The sequence below is a fragment of the Pristiophorus japonicus genome, chromosome 10 (assembly GCF_044704955.1).
Source record: "Pristiophorus japonicus isolate sPriJap1 chromosome 10, sPriJap1.hap1, whole genome shotgun sequence".
NCBI lineage: Eukaryota > Metazoa > Chordata > Chondrichthyes > Pristiophoridae > Pristiophorus > Pristiophorus japonicus.
In genome coordinates this window covers 182,308,134-182,330,723 of record NC_091986.1, presented here as the reverse complement: position 1 = coordinate 182,330,723, position 22,590 = coordinate 182,308,134, and the positions used below count along the sequence as shown (strand labels likewise).

The following is a 22,590-nucleotide window of genomic DNA, read 5'->3' as shown; positions in this document are numbered from 1 at the left end:
ATCTCTCTGTCTGTCTGTGTGTCTCTCACTTTCTGTCTGTCAGTGTCTGCGTTTCTGACAGCGAGGGGAGGGGGGAGAGGAGGGGGGGGAAAGAGAGAGGAAGAAGGGAGGGAGAGAGAGAGAGAGAGAGAGAGGAGGGAGGGAGGGAGGGAGGGAGGGAGAGAGAGAGAGAGAGAGAGAGAGAGAGAGAGAGAGAGAGGAAGAAGGGAGGGAGGGAGGGAGGGAGGGAGGGAGAGAGAGAGAGAGAGAGAGAGAGAGAGAGAGAGAGGAAGAAGGGAGGGAGGGAGAGAGAGAGAGAGAGAGAGGGAGAGAGAGGGAGAGAGAGAGAGGAAGAAGGGAGGGAGGGAGAGAGAGAGAGAGGAAGAAGGGAGGGAGGGAGAGAGAGGAAGAAGGGAGGGAGGGAGAGAGAGGAAGAAGGGAGGGAGGGAGAGAGAGGAAGAAGGGAGGGAGGGAGAGAGAGGAAGAAGGGAGGGAGGGAGAGAGAGGAAGAAGGGAGGGAGGGAGAGAGAGGAAGAAGGGAGGGAGGGAGAGAGAGGAAGAAGGGAGGGAGGGAGCGAGAGGAAGAAGGGAGGGAGGGAGCGAGAGGAAGAAGGGAGGGAGGGAGCGAGAGGAAGAAGGGAGGGAGGGAGCGAGAGGAAGAAGGGAGGGAGGGAGCGAGAGGAAGAAGGGAGGGAGGGAGAGAGAGGAAGAAGGGAGGGAGGGAGAGAGAGGAAGAAGGGAGGGAGGGAGAGAGAGGAAGAAGGGAGGGAGGGAGAGAGAGGAAGAAGGGAGGGAGGGAGAGAGAGGAAGAAGGGAGGGAGGGAGAGAGAGGAAGAAGGGAGGGAGGGAGAGAGAGGAAGAAGGGAGGGAGGGAGAGAGAGGAAGAAGGGAGGGAGGGAGAGAGAGGAAGAAGGGAGGGAGGGAGAGAGAGGAAGAAGGGAGGGAGGGAGCGAGAGGAAGAAGGGAGGGAGGGAGAGAGAGGAAGAAGGGAGGGAGGGAGAGAGAGGAAGAAGGGAGGGAGGGAGAGAGAGGAAGAAGGGAGGGAGGGAGAGAGAGGAAGAAGGGAGGGAGGGAGAGAGAGAGGAAGAAGGGAGGGAGGGAGAGAGAGGAAGAAGGGAGGGAGAGAGAGGAAGAAGGGAGGGAGGGAGAGAGAGGAAGAAGGGAGGGAGGGAGAGAGAGGAAGAAAGAAGGGAGGGAGGGAGGGAGAGAAGGGAGAGGGAGGCTGAATGGGCCCGGCCGGGCCCAAGACTTCGGCCCAGCACCGGATTTACAAGTAGGTGGTGTCGGGTCCGGGGTCGGGGGGGGAGCGGGATCCGAGGTCGGGGGGGGAGGGAAGAGAGGGAGCGGAGGTCGGGTCGGGGTGGGGTGGGGGGGAGAGCGGAGGTCGGGAGCAGAGAGGAGTGGAGGGGGGGGTGCTGGTCGGGTCAGGGTCGGGGGTCCGTTCTGGTCCGGGGGCGGGGCAAGGGGGGGCGGGGAGCAGAATTCGAGTCGGGTCTGGTCGGGAGGACGCAGGAGCTGGGTATGGGAGGCAGCCTTATCCACGCAGCCCTAGTGAGGCCATTCGGCCAGGGTTAGGCGCTGCGTGCTTCGGGCCCCTCCCACACAGTTTTGGGCGCCTGGAGCTACTGCACATGCGCGCCCACTGTAGCGCGCTTGTGCAGAGGTCCCGGCACTGTTTTCAGCGCAGGGACCTGGCTCCGTCCCCCACAGCTCGTGCTGCGCCGTGCCCAGCTCCAGAGGATCTGCAGGGAGCCGGAGAATAGGTAAGTTTTTTTTAGGCGCGCTTTATGGCGCGAAAAACAGGCATCCAGTTCTAGGCGCGGCCTGAAACTTGGGCCCTAAACATATAGTGGCTTATTGGCATGTCTTTGGAAGCTATCAGTGAGCACGCTATGTAAGGTGAACACTTACAATCTGAGACAGAGTCGTTAATGAGCACAGTGGCTTTGCTTGGCTCTCCAAGGACGGCATTCATTGGCATGCGCAGGACAAGCTCAAACCTCTCAGGCCCTTCGAGCACTGGCTGACCTAAATCGTCAAGGATAGTAACACGGAAAGTCTGCATGTTCACTCCAGGGGCAAAATCCAGGTTGCGGCTTATGCCCACATAATCGACACCAGCTGGAAAAGAGCACCCAATGATTAGGAACACTTAGGTTGCAAGTTAATGATCAGAAAATTGGGGATCTACATGTGTTTTTAAAACTATTTCAGCCATTCTTTAAGCTCCCATTTCTAGGCCTCCTTCAAAAATGCCTGCATTTATGATCATTATAATACCAAAGTTGATTCTGAGCTGTTTACCAGCACATTTCCAGAAGTTATACAGTATTTTGCAAGATGCAATACAACTAATTTTCAGCGTTCTTAAATAAAGGTACAGCACATTCACAACATTCAACAGTTTTTGGTACTTTTAAGTTAAGCAAGTCGAAGGTGTTTTCCAGAAGTGCAATTACATGGAATTTTAATTTTTGACAAAATGCAGCCCAACAAAAGTGAATTTGTCAGTAAAAACTTATTGATCAGATTTTAATTTTATTTCTAATACACTTTTTCTCACTTTCTGCTCCAGTCACAGATATCAAAAGGTAAAGATTAATATTGGAGTTGTTCTTGTATGAACCCTTACTGCACACATAGCAAATTCTTCCCCATGCTATTTTAATGCAGATGTTAGCCCATTTAAAATAACTGATACTTGAATATATTAATGGTGATAGTTACGTAAAAAGGGATATTTTGTTCCTATGAGTACTGAGTCATCTATTTAAAAAAAATGGCAGGCACACCCAAACACAAAAAGAGTTGAATTTTCAGTTCTGCTCATTTTGGGGCGGTACATGGCCGACGGGGCGGTAAAGTTTGCGCCCGGGAACAGTTTGCACCTCAATCAGCAAATTTCATCAGCTGTGCCCGGAGTGTGGGGCAGAGGGCTAAGAAGGCGTTGCACACCTCTTTTAGGGCGCTAGGCTGGCTAAGTGAAAATCCCAAGCTAAATAGCCGGCCTCGTAGTGCTCAGAGAGGTCAGGGGCCAGGGGAGGAGAAACCTGAAAAAACCCCACCAAAAACATTCCCAATAAATAACTCATACCACCACAACATAAATCGCAAAATTAAATTAAATTAAAAACAATTACACTTACCCGAGGTCGACATTACTTACCTCACTGTGTCTGCTGCAGCTGGAACCGCCAGCTTTCACAGGCGATGCCAACACTTGGCTCTATGGAGCACTATGGATTGGGCTGCAGCCAAAAATCAAGCCGGTGTCGCAACGAGGGGCATTGCACCGGCTCGCTACTTCTGCCGGTATTGCTCCACACCCATAGAAACCATAGAAATCTACCGCATAGAAGGAGGCCATTTTGGCCCATCATGTCTGTGCCGGCTGACAGAGTGCCACATGGCCCTCGGTCAGTAGCCCTGAAGGTTACATATAAACCTATGAACAATGAAGGAAAAGTAAAGAGCATCCAGCCCAACCAGTCCACCCCACACAACTGTGACACCGCTTGCACCGAAACATTCTACACACCACCCCAACCGGAGCCATGCGATCTCCTGGGAGAGGCAAAAAAAAGATAAAAACCGAGTCAATTGGGGAAGAAAATATCAGGAAATTCCTCTCCGACCCATCCAGGCGATCAAAACTAGTCCAGATCACCACTCTGGCTGTATTAGATTCCCTGAAATACTTGCCATTGTATCTGCACCAGCCAACAAGAGGTTATCCAGTCTAATCCCACTTACCAGCTCTAGGTCCGTAACCCTGTAGGTTACGGCACTTCAAGTGCACATCCAAGCATCTTTTAAATGTGACGATGGTTTCTGCATCCACCACCCATCCAGGCAGAGAGTTCCAGAACCCCACAACCTTCTGCGTGAAGAAGCTTCCCCTCAAATCCCCTCTGAACCTTCCACCAACCACCTTAAAACTATGCCCCCTCGTAATTGATCTCTCCACCAAGGGAAATAGGCCCTTGCTATCCACTATATCCAGGTCCCTCAAAATTTATAGACCTCCATGAGATCTCCTCTCAACCTCCTCTGTTCCAATGAGAACAAACCCAGCCTATCCAATCTACCCTCATAGCTAAGATTCTCCATTCCAGGCAGCATTCTAGTAAATCTCCTCTGCACCTTCTCTAATGCAATCACGTCCTTCCTATAATACGGCGACCAGAATTGCACGCAGTATTCCAGCTGAGGCCTAACCAGAGTATTATACAAATTAAGCATAACCTCCCTTGCATTCTATGCCTCGGCTAATAAAGGCAAGCATTCCGTATGCCTTCTTAACCACCTTATCCACCTGGTCGGTTACTTTCAGGGATCTGTGGACAAGCACTCCAAGGTCCCTTTGTTCATCTACACTTCTAAATGGCCTACTGTTTAATGTATATACCCTTTCCTTATTAGTCCTCCCCAAGTGCATTACCTCCCACTTCTCCGAATAAAATTCCATTTGCCACTATTCTGCCCACCTGACCAGCAGATTGAAATCCTCCTGCAGTCCATGGCATCAAAAAGGGCCACATTACAGCAAAATTCCAAAAGGGCAAAGTGTGTTAAAAAGGCTCTGTGCCTCAATGCAAGGAGTATTTGTAATAAGGTGGACGAATAAACTGCACAGGCAGCTATTAACGAATAGGATATCATTGGGATTATGGAGACATGGCTCCAGGGTGACCAAGGCTGGGAACTCAATAACCAGGGGTATTCAACATTCAGAAAGGATAGACAGAAAGGAAAAGGAGATGGGGTAGCGTTGCTGGTTAAGGAGGAAATTAACGCAATAGTAAGGAAAGACATTAGCTTGGATGATGTGGAATCTGTATGGTTGGAGCTGCGGAATACCAAAGGGCAGAAAATGCTAGTGGGAGTTGTGTACAAACCACCAAACAGTAGTAGTGAGGTTGGGGACATCATCAAACAAGAAGTTAGGGATGTGTGAAATAAAGGTACAGCAGTTATCATGGGTGACTTTAATCTACATATAGATTGGGCTAACCAAACTGGTAGCAATACGGTGGAGGAGGATTTCCTGGAGTGTATTAGGGATGGTTTTCTAGACCAATATGTCGAGGAACCAACGAGAGGTCAGGCTATCCTAGACTGGGTGATGTGTAATGAGAAAGGTCTAATTAGCAATCTTGTTGTGCGAGGCCCTTTGGGGAAGAGAGACCAGAGAATTCTTTATTAAGATGGAGAATGACACAGTTAATTCAGAGACTAGGGTTCTGAACTTCAGGAAAGGTAACTTTGATGGTATGAGGCGTGAATTGGCTAGAATAGACTGGCAAATGATACTTAAAGGGTCGACGGTGGATAGGCAATGGCAAACATTTAAAGATCACATGGATGAACTTCAACAATTGTACAGCCCTGTCTGGAGTAAAAATAAAACGGGGAAGGTGGCTCAACCGTGGCTAACAAGGGAAATTAAGGAGAGTGTTAAATCCAAGGAAGAGGCATATAAATTGGCCAGAAAAAGCAGCAAATCTGAGGACTGGGAGAAATTTAGAATTTAGCAGAGGAGGACAAAGGGTTTAATTAGGAGGGAGAAAATAGGGTACGAGAGGAAGCTTGCCGGGAACATAAAAACTGACTGTAAAAGCTTCTATAGATATGTGAAGAGAAAAAGATTAGTGAAGACAAACGTAGGTCCCTGGCAGTCAGATTCAGGTGAATTTATAATGGGAAACAAAGAAATGGCAGACCAGTTGAACAAATACTTTGGTTCTGTCTTCACAAAGGAAGAAACAAATAACCTTCCAGAATAGGGGACCGAGGGTCTAGTGAGATGGAGGAACTGAAGGATAGTCTTATTAGGTGGGAAATTGTGTTGGGGAAATTGATGGGATTGAAGGCCGATAAATCCCTGGGTCCCGATAGTCTGCATCCCAGAGTACTTAAGGAAGTGGCAATAGAAATAGTGGATGCATTGGTGATCATTTTCTAACAGTCTATCGACTCTGGATCAGTTCCTATGGACTGGAGGGTAGCTAATGTAACACCACTTTTTTTTTTAAAAAAGGAGGGAGAGAAAACGGGTAATTATAGACCGGTTAGCTTGACATCAGTAGTGGGGAAAATGTTGGAATCAATTATTAAAGATGAAATAGCAGCACATTTAGAAAGCAGTGACAGGATCGGTCCAAGTCAGTATGGATTTATGAAATGGAAATCATGCTTGACAAATCTGGAATTTTTTGAGGATGTAACTGGTAGAGTGGACAAGAGAGAACCAGTGGATGTGGTGTATTTGGACTTTCAAAAGGCTTTTGACAAGGTCCCACACAAGAGATTGGTGTGCAAAATTAAAGCACATGGTATTGGAGGTAATGTACTGACGTGGATAGAGAACTGGTTGGCAGACAGGAAGCAGAGAGTCGGGATAAACGGGTCCTTTTCAGAAGGGCAGGCAGTGACTAGTGGGGTGCCGCAGGGCTCAGTACTGGGACCCCAGCTATTTACAATAGACATTAATGATTTAGATGAAGGATTTGAGTGTAATATCTCCAGGTTTGCAGATGACACTAAGCTGGATGGCGGTGTGAGCTGTGAGGAGGATGCTAAGAGGCTGCATGGAGACTTGGACAGGTTAGGTGAATGGGCAAACGCATGGCAGATGCAGTATAATGTGGATAAATGTGAGGTTATCCACTTTGGGGGCAGAAACACGAAGGCAGAATATTATCTGAATGGTGGCAGATTAGGAAAAGGGGAGGTGCAACGAGACCTGGGTGCCATGGTTCATCAGTCATTGAAAGTTGGCATGCAGGTACAGCAGGCAGTGAACAAGGCAAATGGTAGGTTGGCCTTCATAGCTAGGGGATTTGAGTATAGGAGCAGGGAGGTCTTACTGCAGCTGTACAGGGCCTTGGTGAGGCCTCACCTGGAATATTGTGTTCAGTTTTGGTCTCCTAATCTGAGGAAGGATGTTCTTGCTATTGAGGGAGTGCAGCGTAGGTTCACCAGACTGATTCCCGGGATGGCTGGACTGACATATGAGGAGAGACTGGATCAACTGGGCCTTTATACACTGGAGTTTAGAAGGATGAGAGGGGATCTCATAGAAACATATAAGATTCTGATGGGACTGGACAGGTTAGATGCGAGAAGAATGTTCCCGATGTTGGGAAAGTCCAGATCCCGGGGACATAGTCTAAGGATAAGGGGTAGGCCATTTAGGACTGAGATGAGGAGAAACTTCTTCATTCAGAGAGTTGTTAACCTGTGGAATTCCCTACTGCAGGGAATTGTTGATGCCAGTTCATTGGATATATTCAAGAGGAGTTCGATATGGCTCTTACGGCTAAAGGGATCAAGGGGTATGGAGAGAAAGCAGGAAAGGGGTATTGAGGGAATGATCAGCCATGATCTTATTGAATGATGGTGCTGGCTTGAAAGGCCGAATGGCCTACTCCTGCACCTATTTTTGATGTTTCTATGTCCATGGCTTTCCTCTTCATTATCAACCACACTACCAATGTTAGTGTCATCTGTAAACTTCTTAATCTTACTCCCTATATTCAAATCTAGATCATTGATGTATACTACAAAAAGGGACCCAGTATTGAGCCCTGCAGAACCCCACTGGAAACATCCTTCCAGTCACAAAAACATCCATCAACCATTGCCCTTTGCTTCCTACCTCTAAGCCAATTTTGGATTCAACTTGCCACTTCGCCCTGGATCCCATGGGCTTTAACCTTCGTGACCAGTCTACCATGTGAGACCTTATCAAAAGCTTTGCTAAAGCCCCTATACACTACATCGTATGCACTACCCTCATTGACCCTCCTGGTTACCTCCTCGAAAAATTCAATCAGGTTAGTCAAACACGATCTTCCCATAACAAATCCGTGCTGCCTGTCCCTAATTAATCCTTGCCTTTCTAAATGTAGATTTCTCCTGTCTTTCAGGATTTTTTCCAATAATTTTCCCACCACTGAGGTTAGGCTGACAGGCCTGTAATTACTCGGCCTATCCGTTTCTCCCTTCTTAAATAAGGGCACCATGCCCAAAACCAAAGATGACTGGAAGTTGATGGTCAAGGCCTCTGCTATTTCCTCTTTGACTTTGCTCAACAGCCTGGGATGCATTTCATCCGGGCCTGGGGACTTATCTACTTTCAAAGCTGCTAAACCATTAATACCTCCTCTCTCACTATGTTTATTTCATCCAGAACTTCACACTCCTCCTCAATAGCAGTATCTGCATTGCCCCTTTCCTTTGTGAAAACAGATGCAAAGTATTTGTTAAAAACCATACCAACATCTTCCACCCCCCACACAGAGATTACCTTCATGGTCTCGAATAGGCCCTACCCTTTCTTTAGTTATCCTCTTGCTCTTAATATATTTATAGAACATCTTTGGGTTTTCCATAATTTTACTTGCCAAGTATTTTTCATGCTCTCTCTCAGCATTCCTAATATCCTTTTTTAATTTTACCTCTGAACTTTCTATATTCCTCCAAAGATTCTAAACCGGCACCGAATGTCCCGGCGGGGTGCTAGAAGCTGGCTGCCCAGAAGTGCTTACACTGCCATTGCCAACAGGGGCAGCAGAAGACCGAAAATCCAGACCAAAACATTTGAATTTCCACAGGCTGCTCGGAGTCATCTACCGTAACTTCAGTGGAAAATCCATGGAAAGCTAGTAGATGCACTATAAATTGCATTTACGTTGTATTTCCCGAGTTTCTGGTAAAGTTACGGCAGATGATCAGGAGCTCCCCGTGGAAATTCAACACCAAAATGTTCTAAATGGACAAATAACACAAATTCGCCCAAGGCATTCAAAATCATGAGGGGTCGAGACAGAGTAGATAGAAACTGTTCCCATTGGCAAAAGGGTCAAGAACCAGAAGGCACAGATTTAACGTGATTGGCAAAAGAACCAAAGGTGACATGAGGAAAAACTTTTTTACGCAGCGAGTGGTTAGGATCGGGAATGCACTGCCTGAAAGGGTGAAGGAGGCAGACTCAATCATGGCTTTCAAAAGGGAATTGGATAACAACTGAAGGAAAACATTTTGCAGGGCTATGGGGAAAGGGCAGGGGAGTGGGACTAGCTGAAGTGCTCTTGCAGAGATCTGGCATGGGCTCGATGGGCCGAATGGCCTCCTTCTGTCCTGTAACCATTCTATGATTCAAAGTCTGATCACTTTTGATTCAGGATTTGGTTCAATGCTCACCAACAGGCAAGATTTATTAGGAAGTCCAGAATTTCTGTCAATTAACACTTTCTGTTTTTACATGAAATTACAGAACAAGTTAGGTTATCAACTATCGGACTGTTATAAAACATGGAGTAAGCCTTTGTAGTTCTTTTTGTTTTCTATGTCAGTGGAGAGATTCTAATTAAGAGGAAATTGTTAAGTAAAGATTAAAAGAAATGTACTTATTTTCTGTCTTCATTTTATGAATCAGGCTCCAGGCTAGCATTTATTACTCTGCCTTCAAAAGGTCAGAGTTACAAATGGTGAAGGTGCACTTCAACTGCCTTCTTAGTGCACAGGGCACAGGAATGGACATGTTTACATTCCTGTGATAACGCATTTCTCAGCAAAGTCCATTGATTTAAATCCAGCACAATGGGGTAAGACACCTTTGGTCATTTTGCTGCAAATAATAGAACTGTTTACATTCCTAGGTTGAGCCATTTCTCAGTGCAAGTGTATTGATTTACAATACTTCATTTGGAAAAGAAACCTACAGGCACAATGTATGAAGAGGCATTTTGATTTTCAGCTCTATACAGAAAATGACAAATGTTGGAGACACACAGAAACAAATTACTCTTCATCCTTCTGAACTACTCCTAAATAGCTTTGTGAAGGGGAACTCTCGTAAGTGTCTGAATATAAAATTGTTGCAGCTTCAATATGAGAATTCAAAGACCTCAGGAATTCCAATTTTTCAAGCAGCAATATTCTGCGTGTTTACAAACAATATAGCCAGGGTTTTGCGATAAAAATAACGGTGAGGCTATCTGGACTCACAGTTATTAAAGAGTTAATCAGACAGCAACTTCTGGCGTCCACACATACGCAGTTAAAAGCGGAAATCAGGAAGTTGCTGTCCGAGTTTCCCGGCTCCTCTAAAAGCTGCGCTCCCAACAATATCTTGCCGAGAGACTAGGCATTCAACCACATGAAGGTTGTGAAACATAGAAAATAGGTGCAGGAGTAGGCCATTCGGCCCTTCGAGCCTGCACCACCATTCAATATGATCATGGCTGATCATGCAACTTTAGTACCCCATTTCTGCTTTCTCTCCATACCCCTTGATCCCTTTAGCCGTAAGGGCCACATCTAACTCCCTTTTGAATATATCTAACGAACTGGCCTCAACAACTTTCTGTGGTCGAGAATTCCATAGGTTCACAATTCTCTTGAGTGAAGAAGTTTCTCCTCATCTCGGTCCTAAATGGCTTATCTCTTATCCTTATACTGTGACCCCTGGTTCTGGACTTCCCCAATATCAGGAACATTCTTCCTGCATCTAGCCTGTCCAATCCCGTCAGAATTTTATATGTTTCTATGAGATCCCCTCTCATTCTTCTAAATTCCAGTGAATATAAGCCTAGTCGATCCAGCCTTTCTTCATAGGTCAGTCCTGCCATCCTGGGAATCAGTCTGGTGAACCTTTGCTGCACTCCCGCAATAGCAAGAATGTCCTTCCTCAGATTAGGAGACCAAAACTATACACAATATTCCAGGTGAGGCCTCACCAAGGCCCTGTACAACTGCAGTAAGACCTCCCTGCTCCTATACTCAATTTCTCTCGGATGAAGGCCACCATTCCATTTGCCTTGTTCACCTGCATGTCAACTTTCAATTGATGTACCATGACACCCAGGTCTCGTTGCACCTCCCCTTTTCCTAATCTGCCACCATTCAGATAATATTCTGCCTTCCTGTTTTTGCCACCAAAGTGGATAACCTCACATTTATCTACATTATACTGTATCTGCCATGCATTTGCCCACTCACCTAACTTGTCCAAGTCACCCTGCAGCCTCTTAGTATCCTCCTCACAGCTCACACTGCCACCCAGCTTAATGTCATCTGCAAACTTGGAGATGTTACATTCAATTCCTTCATCTAAATCATTAATGTATATTGTAAATAGCTGGGATCCCAGCACTGAACCTTGCGGTACCCCACTAGTCACTGCCTGCCATTCTGAAAAGGACCCGTTTATTCCTACTCTTTGCTTCCTGTCTGCCAACCAGTTCTCTATCCACGTCAATACATTACTTTAATTTTGCACATTAATGTCTTGTGTGGGTCTTTGTCAAAAGCCTTTTGAAAGTCCAAATACACCACATCCACTGGTTCTCCCTTGTCCACTCTACTAGTTACATCCTCAAAAAATTCCAGAAGATTTGTCAAGCATGATTTCCCTTTCATAAATCCATGCTGACTTGGACCAATCCTGTCACTGCTTTCCAAATGCGCTGCTATTACATCTTTAGTAATTGATTCCAACATTTTCCTCACTACCGATGTCAGGCTAACCGGTCTATAATTCCCTGTTTTCTCTCTCTGGGGTTATATTAGCTACTCTCCAGTCCATAGGGACTGATCCAGAGTCTATAAACTGTTGGAATACCCACTAAACACGCCAGAAAAAGTTAAGGCTTGTCCATTCAAGTGTAAGTGAATTTTTAATGCTGTGGTAAATCCTAATTACTACCAAACAACCTCTCTGGCATTGAAAATGTACTTTTAAAAGTGTGGAGTCTCATTCCTTCAGATTTTAATTATGGTTGGAGATTTTTTTTTTACATTCAATAACTTTTTTTACTTTTTCTTTTTGTCTTATTTATCTCTCTCTCTCTCTCTCTTAATCTCATCTTTCTTTACCTCTTTTTATTTCATTTTCTGTAAATTATTTTACATTGAACTAATATTCTAATTTACACTTCCTGGTTTAGACTGCATGGCTCGGTAAGGATTCTGCAATCTGATTGGTTGAGGAGACACATCATTGCTTGCCCTGTTCACACAAGCCCCAGATCCCCTGTAAAGGATGCCACAGTGTTTTGACTTTCTAATAATCGCAAATTGCAGTGCAAAAGCCCACAGAAAGTCTGTGGGCAAGTGCAAGTGTAATGAATGTTGGGGAAGTCCAGAACCAGGGGTCACAGTCTAAGGATAAGGGGAAAGCCATTTAGGACGAGATGAGGAGAAACTTCTTCACTAAGAGAATTGTGAACCTGTGGAATTCTCTACCACAGAAAGTTGTTGAGTCCAGTTCATTAGATATATTCAAAAGGGGCTGAAGGGATCAAGGGATATGGAGAGAAAGCAGGTACTGATGTTGCATGATCAGCCATGATCATATTGAATGGTTGTGCAGGCTCGAAGGGCCGAATGGCCTACTCCTGCATCTACTTTCTATGAATGGCGAGCGGTGTTCGTTCACCACTGACTGCAAAATCTGGGCCTATGTCTAACATACCAAGATGTTATACTCTCACCTTCAGCTGATGCTGGCTCTGTTTTGCGAGATCGAATTGTCACTGTTGCAGTCTTGGACAAGTCTGTTCCAGTTCGCCAGACCTGGACTTCCACGTAGCCTTCACTTTCATCTACCTGGTATTCAGTGTCTCCAAAGTAAAAAGCTGGCTCTGGAATAGGGATAATATCAGCACCATCAACCACGTGTACAACTACTTACAGAAAAGACTGGGCAAAAATACCCAGGGAGCCGGTCTTTAGCTATTTCATACATATCACTCCATCTACAGCAATATGTGGAAACTCTTTCTGTAATGTGGGCAATGCAGGGACATTAACAATTTTAAAGGCAATGTAATTGATAAAAATATCAAAACAGGATTAAAAAAAAAATGACCATAGCAAAATTATGGTGTCTGGTATCATTAATTTAGATTTATTGGTGTGTAAATCTGACAAGAGCAGATTGATATTTAGTAGGATGCCATGGTGGTATAGTGCAGTGACCCATGGAGGTGCCTGCAATTGTCCAATCTTAGATGAACAGAATTCGCGCAGGGCAAACACCTCCCCGTCAGGAGGCAAAAGTGAGAGAGCTGCATCCTGGGCTGGTTGCAAATCAGAAAGGATTCCTGTTCCTGAAAGATAACCAGCGACTCCTGCTAGAAAGTGCAACTGTGTCAGCATTGTGAGGGCAAAAATCAGGCTTGGCTGTCACGAACCAAGATTCAGATAGCCTGTCGACAATCGCTGCTCAGACTCAATCAGGCAGCTTCCGAAAGGCACTCGGGGCCCGAAATTCAGCGATATACTGCCCACTTACCGCCCAAAAATGTGATTTTGGTGAAAAAACATCTACATACAGTCAACATACCCTCCGGCGGAAAATTCATCAGTGACATACCGCCGGGCGGTATGCACACCGCCGACATATCAATGGAAATGCATACCATCCTGGAGAAGGTACTTTAAAGTGGATCTTAAGTGGGCGGTATGTACACAGAACCAACAGGTTTGTTTGATATTACACAGCTATTTATAGTTTTCCACAGTTTGATGTATTTTTAAATGGATTGTAGTATTTTCTCATGTTAGGCAATAATAACAATGGTCTAATGAAGCCTTATTTACACACCAGCTCACCCCCCGTCTCTCTCACCCCCATCCTCCCCAGTCTCTTCCCCCCTATAGCAATCTCTCTCTCCACCCCCCCACACACTTATCTCTCGCCCCCGCCCCCCCCCGCCAAAGCGCTCTTTCCTCCTCCCCCCCACCCCCGCCAAAGCGATCCCTTTCCCCGCCCCCCCCCGCAAAGCGATCTCTTTCCTCCCCCCCCCCCAGCGCTCTCAGGCTACCCCACAGTGATCTCTCCCCCCCACCCCCAGCGCTCTCAGGCCTGCAGTCTCTGGCCTCTCGGAGGCGGATCTTGAGAGCCGCGCACATGTGCACAACTCGAGAGCCGAAGATTCCAGAGTCAAAAGGCCTCCTTCGCTGCACACCGCTCCCGCCCGCTACACTCTGCTTGGCTTACCGCTGAGAAAAGTGGGATGAAATTCCCGCCCACTTGCGGTACCGGGCGGTAAAAAATGATGTACCGCCCGGGGACCGCTGAAAAACAGACGGACCAAGTGTTTCACCAATTTCAGCCCCTAAGTGTCTATGGAACCATGCCTCAGATATCACAAATAAGGGGAGAACTCTGGGGAAATAAAACAAATGTGATATGTGACCAAAATGCAAAGTTAAAAGTATTGTACCTTTTAAACCACTTAGGCAAAAATGAACTTCAAACAAAATGTAGTTGGAGACAATGGCAAAAAGTAGGCATTCAAATATATTATCCATGAACTTATGTTGAAATTCACTCAAATAGGTTCTCTGGTTTTTTAATCTGATGTGTGGTATTGCATGCTGGAGCAGAAGATTTTAATTTTTGTTGATAGATTTTTGAGAATAATTGCTGACAAACCCCATTTAATTTTATGTTTTACAGGATTTTATTGATACATTTTTCAGCATTTTGGACTGGGGCCTGTTGTGTGGTGTAGCATCAACATGCTATCAGATTAACCTTGGGCAAACAATGTTTAATCGCCTGCCAAGAAATTCCGTACATTTCTCACTCCTCCACAAAACACACCATGAAGGCTGGATAATGAGACCAAAAAGAGAACTAAATACAGGCTGCTAGGAGTCTGACATTTCATACCAAGAAACTGAAACTGATTATTTCTTCACCTTAAATAGCGTGTCATTTTACACTCTTCGAAATATTGCCATTTCTAACACATAAACCTGTCTTCTTCCTCCATAACCTTATGCAGGATTAGTATATCCTCCCATTCTATTGTTTTCAAAAAGAGCTGAGACACCGTAACCTTTGAGTATTTTTAAATCTTTGCAGCATTTACAGTGCTATATATTTTAATCACGTAGCTTTTAGAATTACATAATGGGAGCATTTGTCAAGAATTCAGGTTCAGAGGTCAGCGTGCACAATTTTCCATACATGAACTTAAACCATGTGGGACATGCCAACGTCCAAATTCCCACTCTATAGTTGTTCCCATCATGCCAAGTTCTCCCAATGCACCAGGAATGCTAATATACTTTTGTAGGTTTTGTATGTTTCTAACAGATATCCATTAATATTACAGAGGTGGTTCTGCAATATGCTACTATGTTCAGTTCAGTGTTCAATTTTGCCCCATTTTTAGCACAGGGTGAAATTGGGGACTGGTAGCAACACTGGAACTACACAAGATTGCAAATGCGTCTTTACGATTCTGGCTGCAAGTGTTTGCTAATGTTGGGGATGGTTTGTTTAGGACAGTAATGCGAGAGCTTAGCTCATCTGCAGTCAGAACAGAATGGCAGCGCTAATGGCAAAATCCAATAATAGCCAATTATGCATGCTGTTAATGGCACTTTGCCTCTGGAGTTGGGTGATGGATAAATGTTGGACTGGACATCAGGAGAACCCCCTTTCTCTTCTTTGAATAGTGCCATGGGCTTGTTTACCTGAAAAGGGCACAGTGTATTGGTTTAACAACTCATCTGGAAGACAACAACATCTCAGACAGTGCAGCACTCCCTCAATACTGTACTGAGTGGCAGCCTAGATTATGTGATCAAGAGTTGGAGTGGAGCTTGAACCCATGACTTTCTGACTCCGAGGCGAGTGTGCTAGCACTGAAGACTTTTATTTCCCACATCAATTATGTCCCAGACTGCCCTGTGTAAGATTGCCATTTTGGTGCCAATTTGTGCAATGGATCTTTAACTACTAGGAACTAAGAATGTTCAAACTCACGTCACTTCAGGCAGTTCAGATAAGGTTCACTAGGTTGATTCTGGGGATGAGGGGGGTTGACTTATGAGGAAAGGTTGAGTAGGTTGGACCTCTACTCATTTGAATTCAGAAGAATGAGAGGTGACCTTATCGAAATGTATAAGATTATGAGGGGGCTTGACATGGTGGATGCTGAGAGGATGTTTCCACTGATGGGGGAGACTAGAACTAGAGAGCATGATCTTAGAATAAGGGGCCGCCCATTTAAAACAGAGATGAGGAGAAATTTCTTCTCAGAGGGTTGTAAATCTGTGGAATTCACTGCCTCAGCGAGCTGTGGAAGCTGGGACATTGAATAAATTTAAGACAGAAATAGACAGTTTCTTAAACGATAAGGGGATAAGGGGTTATGGGGAGTGGGCGGGGAAGTGGAGCTGAGTCCATGATCAGATCAGCCATGATCTTATTGAATGGCGGAGCAGGCTCGAGGGGCCGTATGGCCTACTCCTGTTCCTATTTCTTATGTTCTTATGTACAGTCTGCTTTGTATTCCAATCCAGATCCTAGTTTGTCCCACTTTTATCAATTGTTTAACTTGATTGTTATTGGGGCAGGAGGTACATGAGCTTAAAGACTTAATTTTATATTAGTTAATCTTCATGTGGTATTACTCATGGAAAGCCTGGGGCTGATGTCTGGTTGTGATGGTTAGCTGCGAACAAGTATGCTCTGTGGTAAAGTGGGTTAAATAGGTACTGAGATCAATCAGTCTAATTGCTTTTCGATAAGAAGTTGTTTGCAGATTGCTAGGGTGTTTCGAAAATTCCAGCTCGTAGTCAGAAGAAGAAACATGTCCTTTGCTCTTTTTTAATTGATTTGACCCTTTTATGTGCAACTTCCGCAGACACTATCAAAACAGTGTATATTGATAGATTTGTTTGAAATATCTTTTGAAATCCTTCAATGCTCTTTGCCACTTTCAAAATAAACTCAGAATTTCTCTGATACAATGAGCAAACTTCTATTAAATCTATGGATTGCATACCATTTTAATAGCGCAGATGCAAATCACTCAGTTCAAAAATCCTATTTCCTTCCCCACCCTCAAACAGTGGAGGCATTTCATGTGTGTAATGCACTGCTGAGGAGCCAGCTCTGAAATGTAAGAATTTTAGGGAGTAGAAGTGACAGATTGGCATCACATTTTAAGTTTACAAAATTTCCGTGTTCCCCCAAAATGCTGTAAAGATCCCAATGGCTATGCAGCTCGTGAGGCTAAACAGTCAAAATGTTCCAACACCCCAGCCAGTACAGCGCTTAAGCAGATTTTAAGAGGCACCTGACAGTTGGCTGGCAATGGTTAAAAGAGTTTCTTATAAAATTCGAAAAGAGTTTCTTTGAACCCTCACTTCCCTCCATGAATTATGTGTTGTCTGCAATTAGGCTCTTAATAGAGTAGGCCACGAAGCTGAATCCTTGCAACAGCTGAGCTCTCCAATGTGCTGCTCTTATTAAAAAAGATTTTTTTTATTGTACTAACTCACAGCCCATTGTAAATCAATTTCTCCCTCACTTCCTGTAAAACTGCAATGGATATTCACAATATCGAACTGATTCAAGTTTATTTGACACTGTTAAAATTGCACTGTGTGCCACAAAAGCACATAAATACTGACAAACTGAGTCTTATTACACTGCAGTTTCTGAACAGTTAAATGAATGTTGAGAGTAATGCATGACTAGTAGACCTCAGCTATACTGCCAGCTTTGTGCCAAAAATATGAAGCTCTGTCCTCACCAGCATATGAATACAGGTTAAATTTTAATATCGCCAGAGAGATAGCCGTTCTGTGGGCTCTCTGCTGACACAAAAGATTTGAAACTTCATTTTTGCTAGTCAATTTTCTGAGCCATTGTACATGGGGAGTCAGACCCAAGTGTAATCTTCAGGTGAAGCAGGGTTAGTGGCTGCTGGATAATTGCACCAGATGTGCAGAGACATAGGGCTGGAAATTTCCCAACCTTGTGCCGTTTTTTTTGGCGATGTTGCGTCGCTTTTGGCGGAAAACAGTGCGATGCGGAATTTGCTGAAGTCTTGCATCGGCAGTTTTTAAATACTGCTGGGGAGCGGATCGCTGGCGTGCAGGACTGGAAAAAGCGCTTTCGCCAGATATTTGGCTTGCAGCGCACCCGTAGATAGGACGAAAAAAACGCCCGGGAAAAACCTGCGTTGCAGCCCTTGGAACGGTGGTAGGAATGAAGATCTGCAAAAAAAGGTAAGTTAAAGTTTTTACTTTTTAATTCTGTTGCAGTGATTCGATAGAAAAGGGTCTTGTGAATGTTTTGTGATTTTTTTATTTTTTGGAATTTTTTGGGGGGGGGGGGGGGGGAGGGGGTGGTGTTGTCACCCCCCCACTCCCCCTAGGCCCAACTCGCAGTGATATCAGCCTCGGAGAAAAGTTGTAGAAAATTCGCAGTTTGCGCCACAAATCCTCGTGCAATGCCGATTTTTACCACTGGGTGCATTTTTTAAACTGAATGCTAGTCCTCAGAATTATAGCGGAATCATAGTGGTATTTTTTTGCGGAAAAATACCGCTCTAACCAAAAATGGAATTTCTAGCCTAAAGGCTGGAATGTTCCATTTGGAGCGCGGTGGCAGTTAAATTGTTAAAAATTGGATTCCCGGCCCGATATCAACTCCAACTGGCCCACTTCTGGTTTTGCTGGAGGTGGGACGGGCGACCAACCCGCTCACACAATTCGTGAAACCCGGCAGTTAAATAGAGGCAGGGTTTGCTGCATTCAGGAGGTAAGTGGCTTTATACCTGCCTCCTAGATCCAGGGTCCCTAACTAACCCACCCCCTCCCCCGTAATCAGAGAACCTCCCACGAGGTTTCTGATCATTCCGACCATAATCAGTCCCCGTTCTGTCCTCTAAACTTCTCACATTGTAATTATATCCTCCTGTCAGTGGTGTCCTGCAGTGCAGCCATTGGAGGAGAGGTGTAATTACAGCCGGACAAGTTTTACATAGCCAGTTTCAATAATAATTGTGAACATAGGAATTTATAAGGGAAAAGTTGGCAGGAAGTGCAAACAGATGCAAGATGTTTTAATGGATCAGCGTTTGCTGGTACAGGGCATCTAGTAGAGTCTGCCCCTTCAGCCGAATAAGATTCTGCCCACAAAGTTGCTGAAAGCGTGAGCTAAAAACAGCGCAGCGAGGGAAACCGGGCAACTGGAACCCAAGTGGGATATCTCCTGAACCAATCAAATTTAAGGATTGAGAAATAAAGAGTGGAAGGACTGAGAAGGTGGGGTAAATTAAATTGGGTGAATTCAATGTCAAAATCAGATACAAAAAGAGAAATAGAGGAAAATAAATCTTTAATTTAGAATGACATTTTAAAAAAAATTGGCCCCCAAATTAAAAACCTGAAGGAATGAGACTCCACACTTGTAATACCCTGTAGTTAATTTTTGGCGCCAGAGTTTGATTGACAGCCATTAACAAATATCACGTCGATCAATGGGTACATACGCTACAAATGACTAGTCCTGAATATCTGCGGCGGGTTTAGTTCGTATCTACTGCGCAAATACAGCAGCGTCATGACATTCGATGCTTATCAGTGGTGAAATGGACAGTGAAATGCCTTTTTTGCGAAGAGTTTGTTCATGAAGGCGGGAAAGGTGAGAGGACCGTTCAGGTTGCTTTTTGGGATGTGATGGCTTGATTGGTATACTAAATATGGATAAACCCAAACAGCACTTATTTTTAAAATAACTATTTAGAGGAATCTATCAATTTTGATGTAAAAACAGTTAACAAAATCCAGCAGAATGCATTATTTTAACACGAAAAAAATCTTTGCTTTCCAGCATGTTTGAGAAACCTCTACATGTGCTACCAGTGGGCATAGGTGCAGGTGGGGGCAGCATTTTCCAGAGGCATTTACAATACTAAATCTGCTGCCTACAGCCCTGCTCATTACAGTTGTGTTGCAGTGACTGTGAAGCTGAGGTGCTGTGAGGCTAACTCCTGCATTGCTTCAATAATTATATTTCAACAACTCGGCATCTGAATTGCACGGTCTATTGTTGCTGTGATACCAAACCTGCTTTGTATCAGTGCTAACTGTTTATTGCATATAACTGACAAATAGAAAACTTGTAATTCTGCCCAAGACAGTAAAACATTTTCCTCTATATTCATGTAATGTAGAAATGAAGGGCTGGATTTTCGGCTTGTTGCTGCTTCAGTTTTTGCCCCCGGAGGGGTGGCAATGGCGGCCCTAAGCTCTTCTAGGTGGACAGCCAGCTTCCAGCGCCTCAGTGGGATTTTCGGGGCCAAGCATTACCGCAAGCTGGTGGTGTGCAACGCCCCTGGTTGCGACACTGGCTCGATTTTTGGCTCCCGTCCGATCCATAGCACTCTGTAGAGCGCCGTGCTGGGACCGCCTGTGAAAGCGGGCGATCTGACCTGTAGCGGCTGCAGTGTGGTAAGCAACGTCGACCTCCAGTAAGTGTGATTGTTTTTTATTTTATTTTTTTTGCGATTTATGTTGTGGTGGCGTGAGTTATTGGGAACGTTTTGGGTGTTTTTTCCCCCCCCCAGGATTCTCTTAGAACGCTCCGAGTCCGGCTGTTTAACTCGAGATTTTCATATGCTCAGCTGGCCTAGTGCCCCAAGATAGGTGTGCAATGCCTCCCTTAGCGCTCTGCGCCACATTCATGCCCAATTGCCCAATTTTGCTGACCGAGGCGCAAACTGTTCCCAGACACAAACTTTACCGCCCCGTCGCCATTACTGCCCTGAAATGAGCAAAGCGGAAATCCAGCCCCAAGAACTTTATGATTCTTGAATTCACAGTACTTTCATAAGATAGTATTCTAGTTTTCCAATGAAATGATCTTACTGCTTTTGAGCATTAAACCCAGATGTCAAGCTTTGATGAAATAACAGCCATATCATGAATCCATTCACATCAGATACGGATGATCCAAACTAAATGCAATCTCCCTGGGTTTATGCATGCATCCTGCAACAGATCAGCACAGCAATACATCAGCTGGTTTGACAGTTCAAGATTCCAGATATGAGTAACATTAGCAATGTTGTGTCCCTGGTCAATGCCAGATCATATGTAAAGAGTAGGGGGGAGAGCTTCATGCAAAGTGAAAAACTGACTAGAGTGCTCACCAGTTTCAAGGTACTGACGTGCACAGATTCAGATCTTGTGTAAAATGCCATTAAATTATTAGCTATGCGCACGTCCCGAGTTTCCCTCCCTGTGGAAAAATAGAGGGAGTGCTGCAGAAGATGCTTGTATTAGTCTGTTGTAAATCTTATGCCAGCAGCTGGGTGCAACTCTGGTGTCAAGATGTAGGAGTTAGTTAACTTTGTACACTGAATATGTTGCTGAATCCTTGTGCCTGAGAAATAACTCAGTGATTGCTGCCCGGATCTGGTCTTGTCACAATTGATTATGTGACTATGGAGCAACATAAATGCTATCCAACAAATGTGAGTTTCTTTTTACATTTGAGTGCTTGATTGCAGCATTATGTCCAGATGTGAGACTTCATTATGTACAGAAGCCACAGGACCAGTGTACAACTTTGTTCACTTTAAAAGTGCAACAAGTCAATTCCATGGCTGAGGAACTGAGGAATATTCGTCAACAACAACTTGTATTTATATAACGCCTTTAATATAGTAAAAGGTTCCAAGTTGCTTTACAGGAGAGTTATAAAACAAAATTTGACACCGAGTCACACGATGAGAAATTAGGGCAGATGACCAAAAGCTTGGTCAAAGAGGTAGATTTTAAGGAGCATCTTAAGGGAGGCGGAGAGGTTTAGGCAGGGAATTCCAGAGCTTAGGGCCACGGCAGCTGAAGGCACGGCCACCAATGGTTGAGAGATTAAAATCAGGGATGCTTAAGAGGCCAGAATTAGATGAGCGCAGATATCTCGGGGGCAGGGTTATGGGACTGGAGTCAAGCAAGCATATAATTAAAATAAAAATTTACCAAGCAGATCATGAAAATAACAAATATCGAAAATTATCTATTGTACAATGTGGTGCATCAGTAATGTGTGACTTTCACAGCAGACAGCTGGCTGGCAAAAAGACCACTTACCGCTATTCTACTGCCACGTTTATAAGATCCGCAATCACTGGACTCGTACAAAGTGACAGCTACCTCACCAACCTTTTTCTAACTTTAAAAAAGATTTGTGCGATCCATTGAATTGAGTTAAACATCATGTTTTATGGGCCCAAATTCCCCCATGAGTTGCACCGTTTTTTTTGGTGTAACTTGATTTTTCTGGTGTATCTTTTTAGTTGCAAATATGGTCATTTAATTTGCAGTGTAAGTGAGTTAGTTAGGTTTTTTGTGAGGTCAGTTTTTTTTCCCAAAAGGGGGCATTCCCAGCCACTTATACCATTTATGCCAATTTGGGCAGAAAAAAGTTATGCTAAACTAACTTAGGGCAGCGTATGTGTCCACTTTTGCCCGCACAGGAAGACCTTACTTACAGTTAAGGAATCGGCGCAAGTAACTTCATTTAAAGCACCACCAAGCACCAAACAAAGCACAAAAAGTAATAAGCAATTAATTAATAAAATAGAAGGAACTCTGCCCCTAAATCAATCAGTAAATAATAAAAAATAGAAGTCCTACCTTAGGGAACGCAGCGGGCCGCCAATGAGGGAGCCCATTCGACCAGGGCTCGGGATGGCGTGCTTTGGCCCCTCCCACACAGCCTGCAGCGCGCGTTTGCCGAAACGGCCTGCCAGGAGCTACTGCACGTGCACAGACTCTAGC

At 44.7% G+C, this 22,590-nt stretch overlaps 1 protein-coding gene across 1 annotated transcript in view; it reads right to left on the bottom strand.

The window, feature by feature from the left end:
- Positions 1-22,590, bottom strand: part of LOC139275220 (FRAS1-related extracellular matrix protein 2-like) — a 288,895-nt gene that overhangs the window by 58,027 nt on the left and 208,278 nt on the right. The window contains exons 7-8 of the mRNA XM_070892378.1: positions 12,480-12,629; positions 1,891-2,100 (exon numbers count right to left, since the gene is read on the bottom strand). Of these exons, the coding sequence (XP_070748479.1) occupies positions 1,891-2,100; positions 12,480-12,629 (360 nt within the window). The remainder of the gene's footprint in view (positions 1-1,890; positions 2,101-12,479; positions 12,630-22,590) is intronic.